The 22,154-nt window shown below is 37.5% G+C and overlaps 2 protein-coding genes across 2 annotated transcripts in view; one reads left to right on the forward strand and one right to left on the reverse strand.

Annotated features, from left to right (window-relative positions):
- LOC134799571 (uncharacterized) overlaps positions 1 to 22,154 on the forward strand; it is a 501,594-nt gene that overhangs the window by 397,371 nt on the left and 82,069 nt on the right. The gene's annotated exons all lie outside the window — the stretch shown is intronic.
- Positions 360 to 21,854, reverse strand: LOC134799652 (zinc carboxypeptidase A 1-like). The gene is made up of 13 exons (XM_063772092.1): positions 21,814 to 21,854; positions 21,187 to 21,399; positions 20,751 to 20,943; positions 20,094 to 20,169; positions 19,778 to 19,983; positions 14,047 to 14,336; positions 12,974 to 13,186; positions 12,057 to 12,249; positions 11,343 to 11,418; positions 9,833 to 10,035; positions 9,136 to 9,216; positions 8,445 to 8,536; positions 360 to 608 (listed from the first exon to the last, which is right to left on the reverse strand). Exons 2-13 carry the CDS (start codon positions 21,354 to 21,356, stop codon positions 368 to 370), a joined length of 2,034 nt encoding a protein of 677 aa, XP_063628162.1. The 5' UTR covers positions 21,357 to 21,399; positions 21,814 to 21,854; the 3' UTR covers positions 360 to 367.

The following is a 22,154-nucleotide window of genomic DNA, read 5'->3' on the forward strand; positions in this document are numbered from 1 at the left end:
TGACCCTTGCTTGAGAGACCTAATAATGACTATTGAGAGCTAAACTGAGTTTTAAAAGTAATTACTGTCGTTCATAAACAGACCAAGAGTAAGGTTTTTTATACTCACCCAACCAGGGTACACCCCGCTGCAAAAGTGCTTGAATACTTTGTGAATGAATTTCATAACGATTTAAGTGTCATCATCGGGACATCATAAAATGTCCATGCACTTCAGCTCGATGTACACGGTACATGCACCTAAAAAAAAGTATTTATCAGAATATTAAAGAGAAGTTTAAAGGAAGAGACATAAATTGCCTCACTTGTCAGTGCTGCTTTGAAATGTATGATAATAATTATAAAAACATCAGCGATGAGTTTTAACTTTAACACAAATAATTTATTGCATATCTCATGATATACACAAACACGTTACAAAAAAATATAACTTTAACACAGAGTCGATTTTTCCCTACGGCGTTATTTGTCCTCAAGAATCTTTTAGATTGGGGAGTAAGGATTTCTAGCAGGCCGTCCATAACGGCCTGGCAGGAGGGCAGGATGCGACCCGGCGGCAGCGCGTAGCCGTGGGCCCCCGTGTCGGGGAGCTCAATTGTTAAAACATAACTGAAAAAACAATATAAATCTTACGAACTGTTTTATACCAGTTCCCAGCTAGAAGTAAAATAAGTGCTGCATATTATTTTAAGGTGTAACACTACGCTTTTTTGCAAAATTGATAATGTTTATTCTACTTATAATAGAATCACAAGGTTTGTTGGTCCTAATAGGAAAAATAGAGTCCCGAGAGGACCCCCTTTGTTTCCCATAAAGTTTTAAGTCATATTATATTGTTTGTTATTGTTCGTGTTATGATTTTTAATTGATAATGTAATATTGGTGTGATTTTTAATGATAATTTAATATTTAACGACCTTTTGGTCACAATTATTATGGCTAGCAACACTAATGTCAGTTTTGACAGCCCGCTTCTAACCAGCCAATCAGAGAAGAGTATTATGAGGCGCCAATCCGACTCGTTTCCGGTCCGGTTTCTGGGCGCCATGATGATCGCAAAAGGCGGTCATTATGGTGACAGCGCTTGACGAGTGCACTTGTATTGTAAAGTGAATAGTGATACTTGCTATCTTTAATTTAATAAAATTGATTACATTACGATTGAGTTTGAATTTTTGAAATCTCAGAAGAGGGGACGAACAACAAGTGAGCAAGGTATGTTATTTTGAAATTGAGACATTTAGTTTTGATTTTTCTCTTAAAATTGATAATTGTAAAAGTGAACCGTACCGTTAAGTGGTTTAGCTGATTAGAGTAGCTAACCGTAATCAGTATCCATGTGTGTAGTGATGTTAGTATGTTTCTTAAGCTGATCATTGGAATAGATACGAGTATATAGATAGTAAGTAACCATGTGTGTTGCTGCTCAAGGGCCATGTGTGCTTGTAGTATTACAATGAATAGTTAGCTAGTACGCGACCATGTGTGTTGCTGCTAGAGGGCCAAGTGTGCCTGTAGTATAACAATGAATAGTTAGCTAGTACGCGACCATGTGTGTTGCTGCTAGAGGGCCAAGTGTGCCTGTAGTATTACAATGAATAGTTAGCTAGTACGCGACCATGTGTGTTGCTGCTAGAGGGTCAAGTGTGCCTGTAGTATAACAATGAATAGTTAGCTAGTACGCGACCATGTGTGTTGCTGCTCAAAGGCCATGTGTGCCTGTAGTATAACAATGAATAGTTAGCTAGTACGCGACCATGTGTGTTGCTGCTAGAGGGCCAAGTGTGCCTGTAGTATAACAATGAATAGTTAGCTAGTACGCGACCATGTGTGTTGCTGCTCAAAGGCCATGTGAGCTTGGAGTATAACAATGAATACTAAATAGTACGCGACCACGTGTGTTGCTGCTCAAGGACCATGTGCGCCTGTACTTACTGTAGTAAAACAAAGAATAGTTGGCTAGTACGCGACCATGTGTGTTGCTGCTGGAAAGCCATGTGTGCCTATAGTATATCTCGGAATAAAAAAAAAAAAAAAAAATTGGATAGTCTGCTAAGACTCGACCACGTGTGTTGCAGGGTGCGTGGGTTGTTGGAGTTGAAATTGGTTGACATGGACTTCAGAGTTTAGACTCGATGGTAGACTCGATGGTAGACTCGATGGTAGACTCGATGGTAGACTCGATGGTAGACTCGATGGTAGACTCGATGGTAGACTCGATGGTAGACTCGATGGTAGACTCGATGGTAGACTCGATGGTAGACTCGATGGTAGACTCGATGGTAGACTCGATGGTAGACTCGATGGTAGACTCGATGGTAGACTCGATGGTAGACTCGATGGTAGACTCGATGGTAGACTCGATGGTAGACCAAATAAGGGGGTTTGATTTAGGAATCGAGTCTTTAGTTTGAAACGGAAATCTGGTACCTATAAGCATGAGTTTTGAAAGCTGGATATTGAACTGTAACTTATTTTAAATTTTATCCTGAGGTTATGGCATCCGATACCGAAGATGAGACATCAGATGGTCAACGACGCGAGCACACACAAGCTACACGGAAGAAGCGGAGACTAGAGATGCTGTCTTCGTGCCAGGGACCAAGGAAGAAGACCCGCAGGACTGTTCCATCGGCAGATTGGACAGTCGAGGATGTCGCCACAGCCGATGCCGCCACGCCGGTACTTGAGCAACATACTGAGATGCCAGAAGGACAGCCAGCTACACCAGTTGAGGCAGTCCCACCACAAGGAGTCACGTTTAATGAGGTACTACAGCTTATCAGTTCTTTGCAAGGAGGGAACAAAGACAAGGCACATCAATTGAATAATAGTCAATTAAATAATGTGGTGCCAGAATTTGATCCCTCCAGTAAAGCACAAAGCATAGATAGCTGGATTCATAAAGTCAACGAATGTGTTAAAATATATGACTGGAACGAGAAGCAGACCATACATTTCGCACTTCAAAAACTCACGGGACTTGCTAAGAAATGGTTCGAGTCCTTACCGTCCGTAGTATATAGCTGGGAGGAGTGGCAGACGAAACTTAAAAAGGCTTTCCCAAACGAGCAAAATTATGGTCGGCTTCTCGAAGAAATGCTAGCTCGGACCACGCGTGCCGGTGAGCATTATCGCGAGTATTTCTACGATAAGCTAACGTTACTAAACAGATGTGAGATCCGAGCAAAGAAAGCGGTGCAGTGTATAGTACACGGCATATTAGATAAGTCCGTTAGGAACGGTGCTCAAACTTTAAATTGTGAAGAACCAGAAGATTTATTGGATTATCTCAATTCGCAACGACCTCCTGTCGTGCCTTTTAATAGGAAACGTAGTGAAGCTGGGCCCAAGCAGAACTCTTCGGGTCCTACGGGCGAAACCTCTATGACTTGCTTCAATTGTCGTGGAAAGGGGCATTCTTTTAGTAAATGTCCTCAACCCATAGTAAAATGTCAGAAATGCCAACGGGTAGGTCACGATTCTGCATCCTGCAAGCTTAATCCTTTACAACTTAGGAATGATAGCAGAAAGAGCACGGTTGGTGAAGAGCGCAAAGTTCTTAGGATCTACACATTCCGCAATACCAATGATAAGTTTTTTAGAAAGATTGGTGTCAATGGCGGCGATTATGTAGCGTACGTAGACTTTGGTAGTGAGTGTAGCTTGATACGAGAATCCGAGGGCGAGAAAATTAATTTGGCAAAATGTTATTCGGAACTACCTGCAATAAAAGGATTTGGAGAGTCGTTGGTGTTTCCTGTCTATAAAAGCTTTGTGACTGTAAAAATTGACGAAGTTGAAGCTTCTATTGAAGTACTGGTGGTTAGTGATGAATTGTTACAGGCGCCCTTACTGATTGGGCAGAATTTCACAGAGTTACCTTTCGTAACGGTTTTGAAGGACAGCCTTAAGTTGTTCTTTTATAAGAGCCCAATGAATGAAATGCAACAGGATAATTCTGTGAAGTTATTGACTCTTAACTCTACCAAGATACAGGGGGTGAACCTTGTCGAAGTGTATTCAGAAGATTCCTCTTTTTCCGGTGATGTTTATGTTGAAGGCCACAGTTGCGGTGAACCTGGAAAGGAATATCATCTACATCAGGGTGCGTATAGTATCAAGGATGGGAGGGGTCATTTAGTGTTGACCAATTTATCTAAAGATGTGTTGACATTGGACTCAAAGGTTCTTTTGGCCAGGGCTTCACCATTTGTAGAAAAGAAAATTCGCCATGTAAATAGGATTTCCTGCGACATCTCGTCATTAGAGCCAATTGAAAAGAACGATATCAAGGTAGGCAAGGACGTCAGTACAGAGTTTGTCGATAGGTTACATGCGCTTCTTCAGTCCTACCGTGATTGTTTTGCGTTAAATCTGAGCGAAATAGGGTCGGCTAAGGATGTTGAAATGACAATAGACTTACTAGATGACCGGCCAGTAGTCTACAGGCCTTATAGACTGTCGCATTTTGAGAGGGAGCAGGTACGCAACACTATTGAAGAACTTTTGAGCAATGATATTATTCAAGAGTCGAACTCGGACTATGCCAGTCCCATCCTAATGGTAAAGAAAAAAACGGGTGAACAACGATTATGTGTCGACTTCCGGGCTTTGAACAATAAAACAAAAAAAGATTGCTTCCCGCTCCCTCTGATCGAAGACCAGTTGTCGAACTTAAGTGGTAACCGCTTTTTCACCACTCTAGATCTCGCGTCTGGCTATTATCAGGTGCCCATGGCGGAAGATAGTCGACGCCTTACAGGCTTTGTAACACCAGATGGGCACTATGAATTTAAGAGGATGCCGTTCGGCCTTGCTAATGCGCCGGCGGTCTTTCAGAGACTTATTAACCGAATGCTTGGATCGAAGCGATTTGAATCTGCATTAGCATACCTGGACGACATCCTTGTGCCATCTGGTGATTTAGAGAAAGGTATAGAGAGATTAGAAGATGTCTTGAAACTCATCAGGGAGAATGGTCTTACACTTAAACTGTCAAAATGTCGCTTCTTTGACAACACGATTAATTACCTTGGCTATGAAATCTCGGCTGATGGGATTCGGCCCAATGAAGATAAAATATTGGCAGTCAGGACATTTCCTATCCCTCAGACAGTGCACGAGGTTAGGCAGTTTTTAGGCCTGGCTGGGTATTTCCGGAGATTTGTGAAAGGTTTTGGCGAGATTGCTAGACCACTCACAAATCTACTGAAGAAAGATGTGGCATTTAAATGGTCTGAAGTAGAGCTTCATGCTTTCACCACGTTAAAAAGTATGTTGATCGATCGTCCAATATTAGCTTTATACGACCCTAAACTTGACACCGAGCTTCATACGGATGCAAGTTCTCTTGGAGTGGCCGGAATACTGCTACAGTGGCAAGAGAATCCTCGTGTGTTGAAACCTGTAGCCTATTTTAGTAGGCAGACCACTCCGGAAGAGCGTCACTTGCATTCGTATGAGCTAGAAACTTTGGCGATAGTGAACTCTCTAAAAAAGTTTAGAGTGTACCTATTAGGAATTAATTTTAAGGTTGTGACAGACTGTAACGCTATCAGGACAACGTTGACCAAGCGCGACCTAGTACCTCGAATCGCCAGATGGTGGCTCCAAATTAGCGAGTTCACCTTCGATATAGAGTATAGGCCTGGTACACAAATGACCCATGCTGACGCTCTTAGTCGTAATACTAGGTTGACAGATAACGACAACGATTCACACACGTACACTGTTTATAACATAGAAAAAGATGATTGGCTTTTGACCTTACAGCTGTCCGATCCTGATGTAGCACGTATCGTGAAGATTCTTAAGCCGGAAAATGACGAGGAGGCTAGGGACATTAAGAAAAACTATGTGTTCAAAGATCATAAGCTTTATAGGAGAGTAGACGATAATTTGCGTTTGGTAGTGCCGCGAAGCGCGCGGTTTCAAATTTGTCACGCGAACCATGACGATATCGGACACCTTGGCGTAACTAAGACTATAGAGAGGGTTCAAGGGCAATACTGGTTCCCAAAACTTCGTCGTTTTATAAAAAAATACGTGGACAACTGTATATCTTGCGCGTATAATAAGGATAGTTCTGCCAAACAAAAGCAAGGCCAATTGTATCCCATACCAAAAGGCGACAAACCGTTTCACACGATTCACGTGGACCACTTAGGTCCATTTGTAAAGAGTGTTGAAGGTAATGCGTATATTTTGACAATTGTAGACGGATTCACTAAATACGTTTTTGTGAAACCGGTAAAGAATACTAAGACAAAAACCACAGTGAAAGTATTAGAAGATGTTTTTCATGATTTCATGTATCCCTCGCGAATAATTTCCGACCGAGGTACCTCGTTTACATCAGCGGCTTTTAAAAGATTTTGTGATTCTAATGGTATCAAACATATCCTAAACGCGGTGGCTTGCCCTAGGGCAAACGGTCAAGCCGAAAGGTTCAATCAGACTATATTAAATTCCATGATGAGGCATAATTTAGGTCAAGACGAACGAAGTTGGGACGTGTGTCTGAAAAAAATTCAGTGGGGCATAAATAACACCATCAATGCCACCACCCAGAAAACTGCATCGGAGACTCTTTTTGGTATTAAATCTCAAGATGGTCTCTCAAACAAGTTGGGTGTTGAAACCGACGCCGCTCACAAATCCATGACAGATTTGAGGAGAGAAGTCGATGACAACATTCAAATGAGCCAAACCAAACAGAAACTGAGATTCGATTTAGGAAGAGTTCCCGCTGCAGTTTTTAAGGAAGGGGATTTGGTGAAATTAACTCGCACTAATTTTTACAATAAGGGAAATAGCACAAAACTGTTGTCTAAATTTATTGGTCCCTATAAAGTTGTAAAGATTTTGGGCAACGATAGGTACCAAATAGCCGAAATTCCCGGATTCGGCAAAAAGAAAAGGCCGTTTAAGAGTGTCGTTGCAGTCGATAGGTTAAGACCTTGGATCAAGATTAATTCACCTAACCCTGACTCAAATAAGTCTTTACCTAGTAGTAGTTCTAGCGAAACATCAGATTATGAAACAGACGATAATATTCCCTTATCAGAATTAAAAAAGCGATCTCAAAAGAATTAGAGGATAGTATAATTGTTTCATAATGTAACCATTGTAGATACTAACCAGTGTATTTGCTTAAATGACAGAGTGTTATGATTTTACTTGTAGTATTTACTGATATAATATCAGGTTTCAGAAGATAATACAAGCCGATTTTATAAGATTAATTGTCTTACTCATAAAAGCGGTATTGACAGTGTGTAATGTATAAATTAATTAATTAAAGTTGGAATCTCGTTTTGTGAAATTAAAGCTTAAATTAAGTTAATTTTAGGTTGCAGTTATAAGAAAAGTGCTTACTGTGTTATGTTATTTGTAATAGAATCTTAATAAGATTGTCTAATTTAGAATGTGTAATGAGTGTACACCGGGACGGTGTACAAGTCGGATGGCCGAGTGTTATGATTTTTAATTGATAATGTAATATTGGTGTGATTTTTAATGATAATTTAATATTTAACGACCTTTTGGTCACAATTATTATGGCTAGCAACACTAATGTCAGTTTTGACAGCCCGCTTCTAACCAGCCAATCAGAGAAGAGTATTATGAGGCGCCAATCCGACTCGTTTCCGGTCCGGTTTCTGGGCGCCATGATGATCGCAAAAGGCGGTCATTATGGTGACAGCGCTTGACGAGTGCACTTGTATTGTAAAGTGAATAGTGATACTTGCTATCTTTAATTTAATAAAATTGATTACATTACGATTGAGTTTGAATTTTTGAAATTCGTTAGTCATAAAACTGAAACCGTTAATTTTTCCGGATTTTTGTAAGGTTATTCTATAGATAGGTTAGGTTAGGCTTGTTTTGTGGCAATCCTGAAAAGTTACGCGATTCTGAGAAAAACCAATTATGACTTACGAAAATTCGGACAAACAATATATTATGACATTTATGACTTAAAACTATTTGGGAAACAATACAGACTCGAAAAGAGTATCCCATTATATTAACTTCCTTTCCGTTGCCGTTTTTCATAGACTTTGTATGACGGTAACTGACTGGAAGGAACGAAAAATGTATAGAAAAATTGAGACACTTTTTTGATTCTGAGTAGAAAGAATATAAAAATCCATAATTTGAATAAAGTGTAGCGTACAACTTTAAATAAAATTACTCCAATCACTAATCACTGTTTTTTCATGTCGAATATTAGAAAACCAAATAAGGTTAAGGATAATAATGTTTAGGTATACCGGCGGCAAAACTTAACTGCAGACGGACTATAGGAGTAGTTTAGAAATAACCATAATAATAATGACGTTTTGTCGTGATTTATAATTCCCTATTTTTATTTCTAGGAACGTTTAAAATTCAATCCAAAGAAACAAACCAGTTGTGTATATGAACTAGCACACTTACGAAACATTTAAGGCTCTCTTCACCCAGTCACTACTCGTTCCGGACGCCAAGTATCCTGCAAAAAAATGGGCTTTAATATTTATTTTGGCAATCTGGAAATTTGTCCAAAATTTGCTCTTAAAGATAGGCTGTAGGTATCTACTCATAGAATATCAATACATCAACAGGATTTTTTTAAGTGACAAAACTGTTAAATAACATTAAAATACAGCCGAGGATTGGTATTTAACTTTGTCTAAATACAATAAATAAATATTTATTAAATTTATTTTTAGGTGACACAAGATATATGTCGGCGACTGTACTCATCGCTGTTTGCAACTTTTGTTGTAAGAGTAATCCAGAAATCACAAAAAAATAGGTGTTCTATAAAGTTAAATTTGACACAATTACACAATACAGACATTTGACACAATAAAGACCAGGATTTTTTTATGGTTTGAAAGTAGCTGCTATAGTATAGACTGCGTACCTACAATCGCGAACACTGCGAAAATCACTTCGAAAATGTCACCAAGTATAATTGACAGATGAAAAAATAACCAAATGCATAGAAACAGTCATGATATCCGTGCTCATCACAAAAATTATGTGCCCTTTCCGGGATTCATGGCTACCACTGCTGAGAAGGCAGAATCACTACAAATTAAAATAAAGTGACTGTTAAATGTTTATTGTACTACTTGCCCACTGTTTCAAAGGCAGTGCCTGATTTATATGTAATCCCGTGATTTTTATTCATTCGTTGAGTTGCCTTATCAGCCAATTTTTTCTGAAATGGATAACATTTTTCATCGTGTTGAATCTAATACCTTTAAACGAGCAATTTTGTTTATTTATACATATATGTATATATTTCGGGGATCTCGGAAACGGCTCTAACAATTTGGATGAAATTTGCTACCTGTATGGGGGTTTTCGGGGGCGATAAATTGATCTAGCTAAGTCTTATTTCTGGGAATACACGCATTTTTGAGTTTTTATATGTTTTCCGAGCAAAGCTCGGTCTCCCAGATATTCAATGCAAAAACAAGACAAGGTTTGAAAAAAATCAATCATTATGATACTAGTTTTTATCGTTGACTGTACTTTTCTTTCCACAGTCAACTAATAATCAACGAGACAATTCTCACACCCTAAACACATTACGATGTGTTATTTTATCACTGAGTTCCTATGGCCACCTCCTGTCTCCATCATCAGATTAGCTCGATGGTACCATAATATTGCATTGTCATCCGACTCACATATGTATGCAAAATTTCAGAAGTCGGAAAGTGGGTCAAATTTAGCTTGCAAGATTTGACCCGTACAAACATAGTTAACTACATATTTACATAGGTACATTGCGAGTTAAATAAAAGCTTGTAAAAACAAGGGTAGCTTACCACTTGGTCATAGTTATCCTCATGTTCTATCAAATGTGAGTAAGGTATGATTAAAAACTGGCCATAAGAGTGGAACGAAATGTAGTACTCTAACTTGTGTCTATGTTCTCTTGCCATTGTTGCCATAAAATGTGTCTCCGGTTCGGAAAAAGGACTATCACCACAATATTTTATACTGGTTGGATTATTACTTGCACCGTGACCTAGGTCGGAGGAATTTATTAGTATTTATTTATTCGTATGGCATATACAGAGTCGCTAATTATCAATTACAATCAGGGATGTTGCGAATATTCGCATCCGCATCCGCGGAACTTCCGAATTATTTTCAAAATCCGCATCCACATAAAATCGATACGGAACTTAATGCGGATGCGGATATCGAACAAGTCGGTAGAGGAACGTCTTAGCGGCGGCTTAAGTGCTAGGTAATTTCGTTATTACCTATAACAAAATAGTCTAGATCCAGACAAGTCGGCCAAGTTACTGTTTATTAAATATAACGCACCTATAATCTTGCTCAAATACTAAACGATTAGTTTTTGAATAAAAATTACAAAAATGTAATATTTGACGTTTTTTAAGTACCTAATCTTGACATCGGCATCCGCGGATATCTAACCTGCATTCGTAACATCCCTGATTACAATACGATATCTAAACTCTTCACCCATTGGGCAGCACATGTGCCTTAGGTGAGTGAAGGTCTACGGCCTCTCCGACAAATTTCCGTATCGGGCAATTTATCGTTGGGTGAGAATACGTTTGTGCCATACGCCACTTACATGGTTTGCAGGAGAGCAAAAACAAGCAAAAATAAATATTTATCGGAAAGTTTTACATTTAGGAAATATTGAACGTATTTATCATTTAGGCACATATGTTTACTATTTATAGTACCAAACAAATATTGTGAATACAGTGGTAATCATGAAATAAAAGCATTTTTAGTATTGCCATATCCGTTTTTGATGAGTAAATGTTTAACGCATAATGTATGATATGACACAAAAGTTGTGTTATACGACACAAATTTTCTGTTAACAGAGTGTAATTATCCTATAGTAAAATGCGGATATGGCACAACATTTTTCAAAAATAGTTTTTTTCATAAACCGACTAGTGCCAATTATAGCAAATTTTTTGTTATTTTAGGAATCACTAAAAAACGATTTTCTCAGAAATGGATATGGCACAAACGTATTCTCAGCCAACTATATGTATACTGGGGCCCCGCAGTAGCAGCATGCATGTCGAATTTTATTAGTATCATTGTTGCCATTGTTGGAGCTATGCAGGTATGTAGGTATCAATAGGACGAAGTTTTTTGAGTTAAATTGTCCGAAGAAAAAAAAGCAACTATAAACCAAAAAGCAACCACAAAAAAATATGAGGTTCTTCGACTAGTTAAGACGATTATGTAAATAGAGATATTTAGAGCTATGTTACCTCTAGCGACAAATTCGAGGACCATCGAGTTATAAAACATTACAAAATAGATGACACTTACTTCCAAATGCAATACCATAGTTTCGATTTAAATCTACAGCACCGCCAGGTCGACGATTTTTCCTCCACAAGCGATCCTAAAATGCAATATGAAATAGTTATTTTCACCACATCAGCTCGTAAAGAAGGACTCACTTCAAAAAGTAAAAGAAAGTTTAATTTTGGTCCACAACAGTGCCAAAATAATTTTATGCAAAATTTAAGTTGTTTTCTCATGTTGACTGCAGAATTAATGATAAATAGCAAAGTTTGTTTAACCCTCATACCTTGAATCCCTAGCTTAAGCACAGAATAACTAATAGTACTACTGTAGCTCAAGTATTCACTTTACGAACCGCTTCACTACGCTCGTGGTTCTATTTTGGAATCTTTCGCTTGCTCGGGTATCAATATTCGCAAAAGGAGTTAAAAAATAACTTTGCTCCTTTGTAAAACAAATAAAGGAAACAACTAAAATTTGCATCATATTAGGTACTTAAACATAACACTCTTGTGGATATAATGCAACTTTCTCATCCGTTTTTGAAGATTAAAGAGAGCATTTAAGAGCTGGTCTGATGAAAATGTGTTTTTAGGCTTCAGAAAATATTGTCTGCTTTATTTTAGATTTTTTTATAGGAAGAAAATTAGAAAATTTTGAAAAATTAGCAGTTTGCCGTTAAAGTTTAAATTATATTTGACCACGCAATTAATCACTCAAAGCATTACAATTCACCGTTGTATGACTATATTCATATCCGTCTGGGTTCATGACAGGTATAAAAACCCAGGTGTACGTGTACGCAATATGCTCCAGCTCTTTGTCTTTATACTTATTGGCATTTAATAATGTGTATAACATATAAGTTACAACCGCTGGAGACAACCACTCCCGCGCATGGCAACCTCCTTCCACTATCACTTTGGATCTGTAACACACAAATATTGTCTTAGGACTAAACGTTTAAAGGTTCACACAGGCGCGTTTTCCGGGCGGGGCGTTAGAGCGGCGGCGTGAGCGTTTTATATATAAAAACGGCGCGCCCCGCTCACGCGCCGCCCGCAAAACGCTCCTGTGTAACGAAGCCTTAAGACGCTATAGACGTTTTAGACGTACTATAGCTACTGATAAAAGGTACCTTTTTCATATAATATCCATTTCCACTAACTAAATCTTAATTTTGTCGATCGATTCAGCATAATATATTCTAGGTTTCGCTTTTTTTTTTAATTTGAAAAACGGAAAACTTATAAACCTTAGAAGTGAAAAAACATTATCTCTTTTTCCCTCTCATCTTTCATATTTGTAATAAAAAATATATATTTTTAGGTTTACCGATGAAAAATTGATGTTCGCTCTTAAAAATAATTTGTAAAAATCTGGATGGCTCCACTTCTTAAATCCATCCTTGGGTCCTAAGGACCAATCCTGCCAAAGGAAATCTCTTGTTCATGCAACGCCATGGTTGACCTTTTTATGCTCTGAGCACACTCAACTAAATGAATCAGTGTTGCGAAAGCGGTATATGTACAGTCGACGTCAAAGATATGTTTACATTTTTCGCCTTATTACAAATGAATAAGGTGCAAAAGTGTAAACATATTTGTTGACTTCGACTGTACAAAGCTCCTTATAATTTGCATTCTTTTAACCTGTTTTTGGACCCTTTCAATCTCAGTCTCGCAGCCATAATTGTTCTGTTTTCGTGAGTTGTGCCAACCCTTCGAAGCTGCACCTCCTCTGGGTATTGCGAGCTAACATCTTTAAGCCAGTCATAAATGTCGTCTAAGCGATAGAAGTTGTGCCAATTAAAGGATGCCATGTTACGCCTGAAGTAAGCAGTGGCTTTTTGTTTGTCGAAGGCACTGAAAAATACAAACACAAATTAAATCATAAACTGCACGTACTGTTTTATTTATTTGTATCGATTCATTGGTACCTCTACTTCTTAGCTACGTGATAAGTAATTAGAAATAAAATAGAAATACTTTATTTGGTGTGAAAAGTATAACTTACAGTTGCCTCCAGAATCTCGCGAACTAAATTGACAGGTCAATGTGCACAAATGATACCACAGTTTAGCCAGTGCTGTTCATATCAATATTTTCATAAAAGTTTGAATTAGAGAATATCGCGAGAATTCACCGCTAGGGACGCTACTCATTTTATTTGTCATACTCATGTCAATTTAGTTCGCGAGTTTCTGGAGGCGACCTTAATGTGTACATCTTATTCTAGTACATTCGAACACCAAAATTGATGTCACTCAGCATATGCCGATGACTAAGTACTTAGCCATGGTGCTGATTTTCAGAGCAACCAGGGAAAACAGGAAAAAAAAACTAAGCTACATATATAACATGTGGGAGAAAGTGAGTTTAAACTATTACTAGACAAAAAACCAGTACACAATCCGTGCTTTGAACAATTCAAATGTATTTGCGTTATTGAATTAGTAGCTCTATCTGGAAAAGATGTAAAATCCCCTTTAAATTAATTACGTTCATAACTAATACTATCGGATGACACTATAAGAAGGCCACATTTTGCAACGTAATTAAACAGAAGGAATTATATAGATATTCATAAATTTCATAATATATGTACCCGTGTACAGTCGACGTCAAAGATATGTTTACACTTTTCGCATTCTTACAAAGGAGTAAGGTGCAAAAGTGTAAGCATATATCTTTGGCGTCGACTGTACACGCTTTCAATAGCGTACCCCTGTAAATTCCTGATCACAATCATGAACCGGACGGTCATCTTCTCCGTATCCCTATAGAGTGCAGCCAAGTTACGAGGAGCTATGCTGAATTCCACTGGTTTTTGAACTTGAGTTGGTTCCTTCCACCACGTCACATCGTAGACCTTGTCTAGTGTTTTGAAGAATATCAACTCTGATTCATCATACGGAACGCCACGCAGCAACGCGTAATTTTTATAAGATTTGCTGTCACATCTCGTTATTAATAAGAAAATAAAAAAGCCAGCAGTTATGAAATACATCACTGATTATTACACACGAAACATAAAGAAAACAACTATAAATTTTAAAACCAACTTCCAAAACTCTCAATTACTTATACGATGACACTGTCATCATAAGTCTCAATATTTCACACATTTTTTTTTTATTGAAAGAGGTTTGAAAATATAGCCGAGCTTACAAAAAATCGCAATTCGTGTCGATTTAAAACACTCCCTTCGGCCGTGTATTAATTTGATTTTTCGCACTTGTATCGTAATGTATAATACAATGTTTTACTAAATAATCCGTTATTTACATATTCTTTATAACAATTGAAAAGCCATGCATTGTTTATTTTATTACCTGGGCGTAGTAAAACTAAGACGAAAGTGGACGTAGTCCCCATTTTCCTCTCTGCATAGTTACATTAACATTTATGAAAATATTTTGACACAGTTTGATATGTATCAGCTACAACTACAACCCTTCGAATTTTTAATTATTAAGAGTATTTATGAGTTTGGACTATTTAAAATTTTGTATGGAATTTGTTTTACGCTACTAACTCTTATGATCAAAAAAATCGAAAATTGTGTAACGAAGTGCCATAGGTATAGGGTATAGGTACCCAATGGTCAAATATCTAGGAGACCGAGCTTTGTTCGGAAAACATATAAAAACTCAAAAATGCGATTTTTCCCAGAGATCAGACCTAGCTAAATCGATTTATCGCCCCCGAAAACCCCCATATAGATATATATCTAGAGAGGAAAACGGGGACTACGTTTGTATGGAGAAGCGTTCGTCCCGTTTCCTCTTAATGGATTCTATACAAAAAACAAAGAGCCACGTTACAAATTAAGATAACTGTGACATGGATACGATTTTCTTGTGTATTTTTATTGCGACTTCTTAAGAATTTATCTATGTCCGGATCGAAGAAAAGCAGCAGTCCGTCCATTGTTGCCTGGCAAACGGGCAAGATTCGCTCCGGGGGCAATGCGTATCCGTGGACACCCGTATCGGGAAGCTGAAAGGTCGCCACGTAACTGAAATAGATATTTGTATTTTATAATTATAAAGGCCTGATTCAAACTTTAAGATACGTTCGTACACGGACATTTCTGATCCATATCGTATCTTTAGCAAATTTTTGACGTATCCTAAAATTCTAATCAGACTGTAAGACTGTTGTACAGCTAATTTTAGCGACGCAGGCAGACTATTGTAGGACCATTACCATCTGAGCGTCGGGGCAATAAATATTTTTTATATACATTTCAATAGTGAGCTGCGGGCTCAGCACGGTTCCATTTTTATCGACTATCACTACGCGCGTCCCTTTCGCACTTACATACTTGTTAGAACGTGACAGGCATGGTGACAAGGGATAAAAACGCGACCGTGCTAAGCCGCCTGGTCTCCCAGTGCTATCGATAAAAAAAAAATTTAGAGTAGAAACGCCTTCAGCATCTACCTACCCAATTTTTTTACGACTATAAGAAATATATAGCCGTTGCTGTAGAAAATTTGAGTCGGAAAACACTAAGCATGGAACTGTTAACTTTACGTGCTGTTTTTAAGTAAAATATTGACTTAACTCACGGTACTTGCAAAGCTTTCTTTACCCAGTCACTGCTTGTTCCTGACGCCAGGTATCCTAGAGAACAAATTTCGGTTTAAGGCCATAAAATATAAAGCCTGACCAGTCATTTATGATCATTGTCAAGAGGGCGCTGTTATTTTTATGTACAGGATGACAGTTCAGTAGGTATATTATGAAAAAAATAGTTCCAGTGAAATTCTGCAACATGGCGCGTGATTATATATTCCTGGTCAGGCTAGGCAGGTATTAACTAACGCGTTTAGACATAACAATCAATAATGTTTATTTATCCCACAGCCCAGTATAGTCCAGCTTAGTGCATCGTTTTCATCCAATAGCCCAGTTAAGATTAAATTCCATCAACTCCCAATATTCTTTACACCCTGGCGGGTGCTGTCTCAGCGTGCGTCCTATGACACGGGCAAGGACAGAATCCGCTCGGTGTACTGTACCCCTTACATTCCATGTCAAAAAGCCCTCTGTGTTGGCTTCGGCTCCGCGCACGCCTCCCCTTAAAGGTCCGGAACACCAATGTTCCGTGATGGGAAAGACAATTTAATAATATAACATGGAAACTAATTTATATAAATAATATCAATACTCACATGTTTATAATAAAATAATAAAACACTCGTCACTATTTTATACAGGTACCTTATATTTAGAAGTATTTGTATCTACGTACCCTCAATATCGTAATTATTGCCAACAGTATACTGTATACCATGTTTTTCCAGTATTCGACTTGCAATATTTTCAGCCTTCATTTTCTGAAAGGGCAAAGACTTTTAGTAAAACGATAGTTTCCCTGCATTATATCTATCTCTGTTATCTCCAATTGCCAAAGTGAGACGCAGACAGGAGGGGACTTGAATAGTTTTGTTTTGGTTCCCTTATCTAAATTTATATGTTTATAAGCATATTTACATTTGACTTCAGCGCAAAGGTGCATAGTATTGCTTTACATGGGAATTTATTTCAAGTTTGAATTGATACAATTCTTAGTTAAATGCGGTTTTTAAATAAAGATTTAAGTCTCCCAAACATTAGTCCAGATAGTGTTAGAATAAATTATATATAAAGTTGCTACATATCTATATCTCGTATTATATTCTTTGGGACGAAATACTTGCTATATAACCAAGATTTTTTTTTTAACATTTTTGTTAAAACTCGTCATTTCAATACAATTTAGCGTTTTTATGTTATAAATAATATGGGAATGATAACATGATGATGATGATAATAGCTTTTCTAAGAGTCTGAGCTTGACCTATTTATTGAGTCTTTTTTTTAATACTTATCACGTAACTCTTATAATAATGGGGTTGGCTGGTCGAAATTTCCTACAGATGGCGAAAGTAGGTATACGTTTCCCCTGTAATATCAATAATGTCAAATTCTTGTTTTTTGGAACTTTTTGGACTGGAATCCTTAAAGCCAAATCCAATAGTAAAAGAGGAAATAGGCATCTATAAACAGTATAAACCGTTGAAAGTTGGCTTACCCATGAAAGGAAAACAAGAAGTACCTACCTGCGATTATCATACATTATTTTCTATAGCATATTGTTTAAGGAGAAAAGTATACCATAGCGATCATGAAAGATTTACATAGGTTTCATTTCAAGTTTTTCCCTAGCCTACTTTGGTGTCCCACTGCTGGGCAAAGGCCTCCCCTCGTTTTTTCCACTCGACCCTGTCATCGGCATTTTCCCACCATTTGGGGACCATTTCAAGTTATCTCATGATAACTTCCCAACTAGCAAAATAGTCGTATAAGAATTGATTTACTCAGCCTGTAATCGTATAACAGCCGAGTTACGGTTGTTGAAACACCAATATATCGTATAATAGCGGTTAACTCGACTATTTAGCAATTTTCGCTAATTAGTGCTATAATCATGTCGTATAAACGTTTATAGCACTATCTTTTAGCACTTTTATTCCACCTTTTAATAAATGCTGAGTTAGCGCTACTAAATCACTTTTATTCAGCATAATTGTTCTATTAAAATCATATAACAGCTATAGAATAGCTAATTGTCTGAATAAGGCGCTTTAATACAACTGTTACTAAATTCTCTTCTCTGTTGCTATAAAAGCTTATTAAAAGCAATCCAATAACCATTTGGCAACAATGCTGCTGTAACAGCGCGCTTATATCATAATTCGGGTAATGGGGTTCAAACCGCTGTTATAGGAGCTGAAGTGTATTTACAGGTTTTATTCAAAATGTATTCAGCTTAGAGTACTTTTAAAGAGTTTTGAACTACATTAACAGCACAAGTCAGCCATGTTGTCGTTTCAATATAGTCCGGTGGCCAACTGCATGAAACCCTACCTGATAATAAAAAATAGAAAAATCCTACTCTGTAGGGGTAGCTGACTTTTAGTAGCATCAACTGGTCTTGGTCGGCCGCGGCTTAATCTGGCAAATTTTGCGCAAATGGCAAAATAGTGGCACAAAAATTCATCAAAAAAAAAACCCCATCGTATAATAGAATTGAGGACAGCAAAACAAAAGTGGTCAGCTACATCCTGTGTTGGCAGGTTCCTGTGTCCTACCGAATTTGTGGTACAACGTGACAGCTACAATTTACCTCATCGAAAAATAGAATGAAAAAAACTGATTGTAATACCTACATTAAATTTGTTGACGTATGTCTTGGTCGGTCTCACCTTAGCCTGGCAGCTTTTGCAGTCCGTCCGCATTAAAAAAAATGTCAATGGCAGCTATCCTACCATACAAGTGACATTCTATTTTTCGATGAGGTAAATTGTAGCTCACTTGGTACCACAAATTCGGTCGGACACAGGAACCAGCCAACACAGGATGTAGCTGACCACTTTTGTTTTTTGATGAATATTTGTACCATTTTTTTGCCACTTGCGCAAAATTTGCCAAGTTAAGCCACGGCCGTCCAAGAGCAGTTGAAGCTGCTAAAAGTCAGCTACCCCTACAGAGTAGGATTTTTCTATTTTTTTATCAGGTAGGGTTTCATGCAGTCGGCCACCGGACTATAAATCCATAAACATGGCGACATCATGTGCTATAAGTGTAGCAGTAAACGCAGTTACTCGACTTATAGTCGAATTAATGAGATATAAGAGAAACTAGATCGTGTAAGCAAATTTTTACTTATTTTAATTAATATTTTTTTATTGAAATTTAAGAAAATAGACGGCCCATGAATATATATGAACCAGTGCCTTTGGTTTTATCAATAAAGTATTTTTCGCGCTAGGTTTTACTGTATTACGTGTACTTACAGACAGTAAAAAGTTATGTACACAATCACGGTAAAAATAAATGTCATGGATGACAGCAGTAAAAAAATACTTAAGTACCTTTTTGTTTTATTAGACACGTGAAGACGATTAGGCCTCAAACATAATAAAATAATTGTAATATAATCGCTTACCTGAGATCGTTTTTAGCACATATTAGTTGAATAAAAGCATTTACTGCACTCTTACACATTTAAAATGCCGAGTAAAAGCAATTCGGCTACTTTTACGAAACATTTTTGCTGAGAAAAAGCAGTGCGGCTGCTTTTATAGAACACTTTCACTGAGTAATAGTAAATTGCTAATGTTTATAGAACAAATAGTCGAATAAAAGCACTATCGTTGCTATTAAAACACTAGAAGCGCTTTTATCCACTTTTACTCAACTCTTGCAGCATCGATTTGCTTCTTATACAGCGCTTACTCGATTTTTATAACACTTTTAGTCTGTATAAGTGCGCCTTTTCGCGTTGAGTAAACGCTTACAGGACTTTTATTCGACTGTTTTTACACCTTTTATAGCACCAAAAAGCGAAAATAAAAACGTGCTCTCAACTTTTATAGCACATAGATTTGCTAGTTGGGTTACCACTACATTGTAGTTATCTGTATGCTCTACAGATACAGAGTAAGGTAAAATAATATGCTGTCCATAGGAATGGAAGGACAGGTAGTACTCCAAGTTATCGCTGTTATCTTTTGTAAATAGTGACATGGCTTCGGACTCTGGCTCGGAGAACGGACTGTCTCCGCAGTGTTCACGATTTTCGGTGTTAGATTTGTCTGGGCAGTGAGCTGTTAGTAGAAGGAAGACATTTATAATAACTACAAATAATAAAATAATTTGTAATAACTGATAATACCTTCCAATCTTAAGATTTAATAAAGAGGTTAGCTACACTTACCCCCAAAACCGATCCCATAATTCCGATTTAAATCAACGCCATAACCACCACGGCGATTTTTTCTCCATAACCGATCCTAAAATCAATGAGTTATTGATAGTGGGAGAGGTACACCTCTTTAACTTCAACTTTACAAAGTTCTGATAGATTTGAGCATTCACTCGAGCAGAATGTCGAACATTCGCAGTTTTTAACAACTAATTCTAGTACATTGTTATGTTTGCGCTACAAGTGAATGCTTAAAATGCTGAAATCTATTATCAGCACTTTAAGAAATAATGTTTGACAGCTGAACCAAATTTGTGAATTGAATTGTTAAACAACAAAGTTTGATACCCAATGCGCTACATAAGTAGGTTGTCAAATTCGAGGCACTATTTTGTTAAAATACAAAAATATTTGATGTGGGAAATAGTAAACGGTATATTGCGGTGTATTCTGCGCTGTGCGAAACCTCCTAAAAGTAATTTCCCTTTTTCTCTCGAAAAACGAAAAAGTATGTCATTGTTTTCAAAAATATTAGGAGGCCCCTAAATATGTTGCTACGCCCTAGATTCCACGATTGTATATACTTACTATTTGCAGAACATTTATGCAACATTTGTAACATCATGGTTGCAACAAATAATAAATGGTTTATGAAATATACAGACTCACTGTCGTATGAGCGTACTCATAGCCGTCTGGATTCATAACAGGAACGAAAATCCAAGAATACATGAGGGCAATAGTCTCCAGTTCCTCGTTTTCATACTCTTTGAAGTTTAGTAATGTATGTAACATGTAGGTCACAAACGCTGGGGATATCCATTCATTTCCATGACAGCCCCCTTCGACTATAATCTTGCCTCTGTAACAAGGCAAAATGTCTTCACAAAGTAAAGAAATTAATAATATCAAGTTTATATATTTTAACATAAGAAAATTCTTAGGTACCTGCTTAAGTTTTGCTAATTTACCAAGTGACAAATGTAACGCACCACACATCGCGAGGCATTTTGTTCCCAAGTTACTTCGAGGTTTTAGCGTTGCCGAATATGAAGTAAATAACCGATTATTATAATAAAGCGATGGAGAGAGTAAATGTTCCTACCTCCTTATAGATCCCCTTAACGTAAGCTTCACTGCCACTATTGTCCGGTTTTCATAACTCTTTCCAATAGTGCGCAATCGGACTTCATCCGGGTATCTGTCGCTAAGGTCTTCGAGCCAGTCGTAAATGTCGTCAAGGCGATAATAACTGTGCCAATTAAATGACTGCATAGTTCCTCTAATATACGGCCGAACGTTTTGTTTGTCGAAGGCACTGAAACCAATTCATACATACATACATATAATCACGCCTATTTCCCGGAAGGGTAGGCAGAGACCACGGATTGTCACTTGCTACGATATACATTCCTCATACACGCTCGCCGGTTTAGGGTGCTCTTGACCTGGCCTTTCTTCAGGATTTCCGAAATTCAATTATGAGAATTATAACAGTGTTAACATTAGAGGGTCAACGAATCATATAATGTAAAGCTGAGTAATAACTTATAGGTACATTTATGCGTAATACCTAATACCTTTCTATATTTCATTATTATTCACAACGACGGGACTTAATCGCGTAAAATTAAGTTTTTAGATTTCCCTCCGACGTTTCGAGGACGGCGTTGTAAAAAAATAAAATAATAATAAGTAAAAATCGTGAAAGTTTACATCAGTATATATATACCTTTGTATATTCTTCGTCAGAGTCGTAAGATGAATAGGCTGTCTCGCTGTATCCCTATAGAGTTTAGCTAAGTTATCAGGACTTATACTAAAATCCACTGCATTATGAACCAAAGTAGGTTTTTTCCAAAGTGTGACATTGTAGAAAATTTCTAGTTTCTTGAAGAACTCTAAACCTACGAAATCCTTAGGGACACCACGGATCAAAGCATGGTTCTTGTACGATTTGCCTTTCAGTGAATGAAGACATAACGCTAATATCAGGAATACGAGAAAAGCAACCCTTCTGGAACACATAAGTAATTTATCAAAAATCACATTAAACAGCAGTAATGTACCCGA

Source organism: Cydia splendana, chromosome 18 (assembly GCF_910591565.1).
Source record: "Cydia splendana chromosome 18, ilCydSple1.2, whole genome shotgun sequence".
NCBI lineage: Eukaryota > Metazoa > Arthropoda > Insecta > Lepidoptera > Tortricidae > Cydia > Cydia splendana.

Coding starts and splice junctions, on each gene's coding strand:
- LOC134799652 (XM_063772092.1), bottom strand. CDS start 21,356: ATGCAGTCATTTAATTGGCACAGTTATTATCGCCTTGACGACATTTAC. Junction 20,170..20,750: donor ATGAGTACGCTCATACGACA/GTGAGTCTGTAT, acceptor CATTGATTTTAG/GATCGGTTATGGAGAAAAAA. Junction 609..8,444: donor AAGAGAGCCTTAAATGTTTC/GTAAGTGTGCTA, acceptor TTGTTTTTTCAG/TTATGTTTTAACAATTGAGC.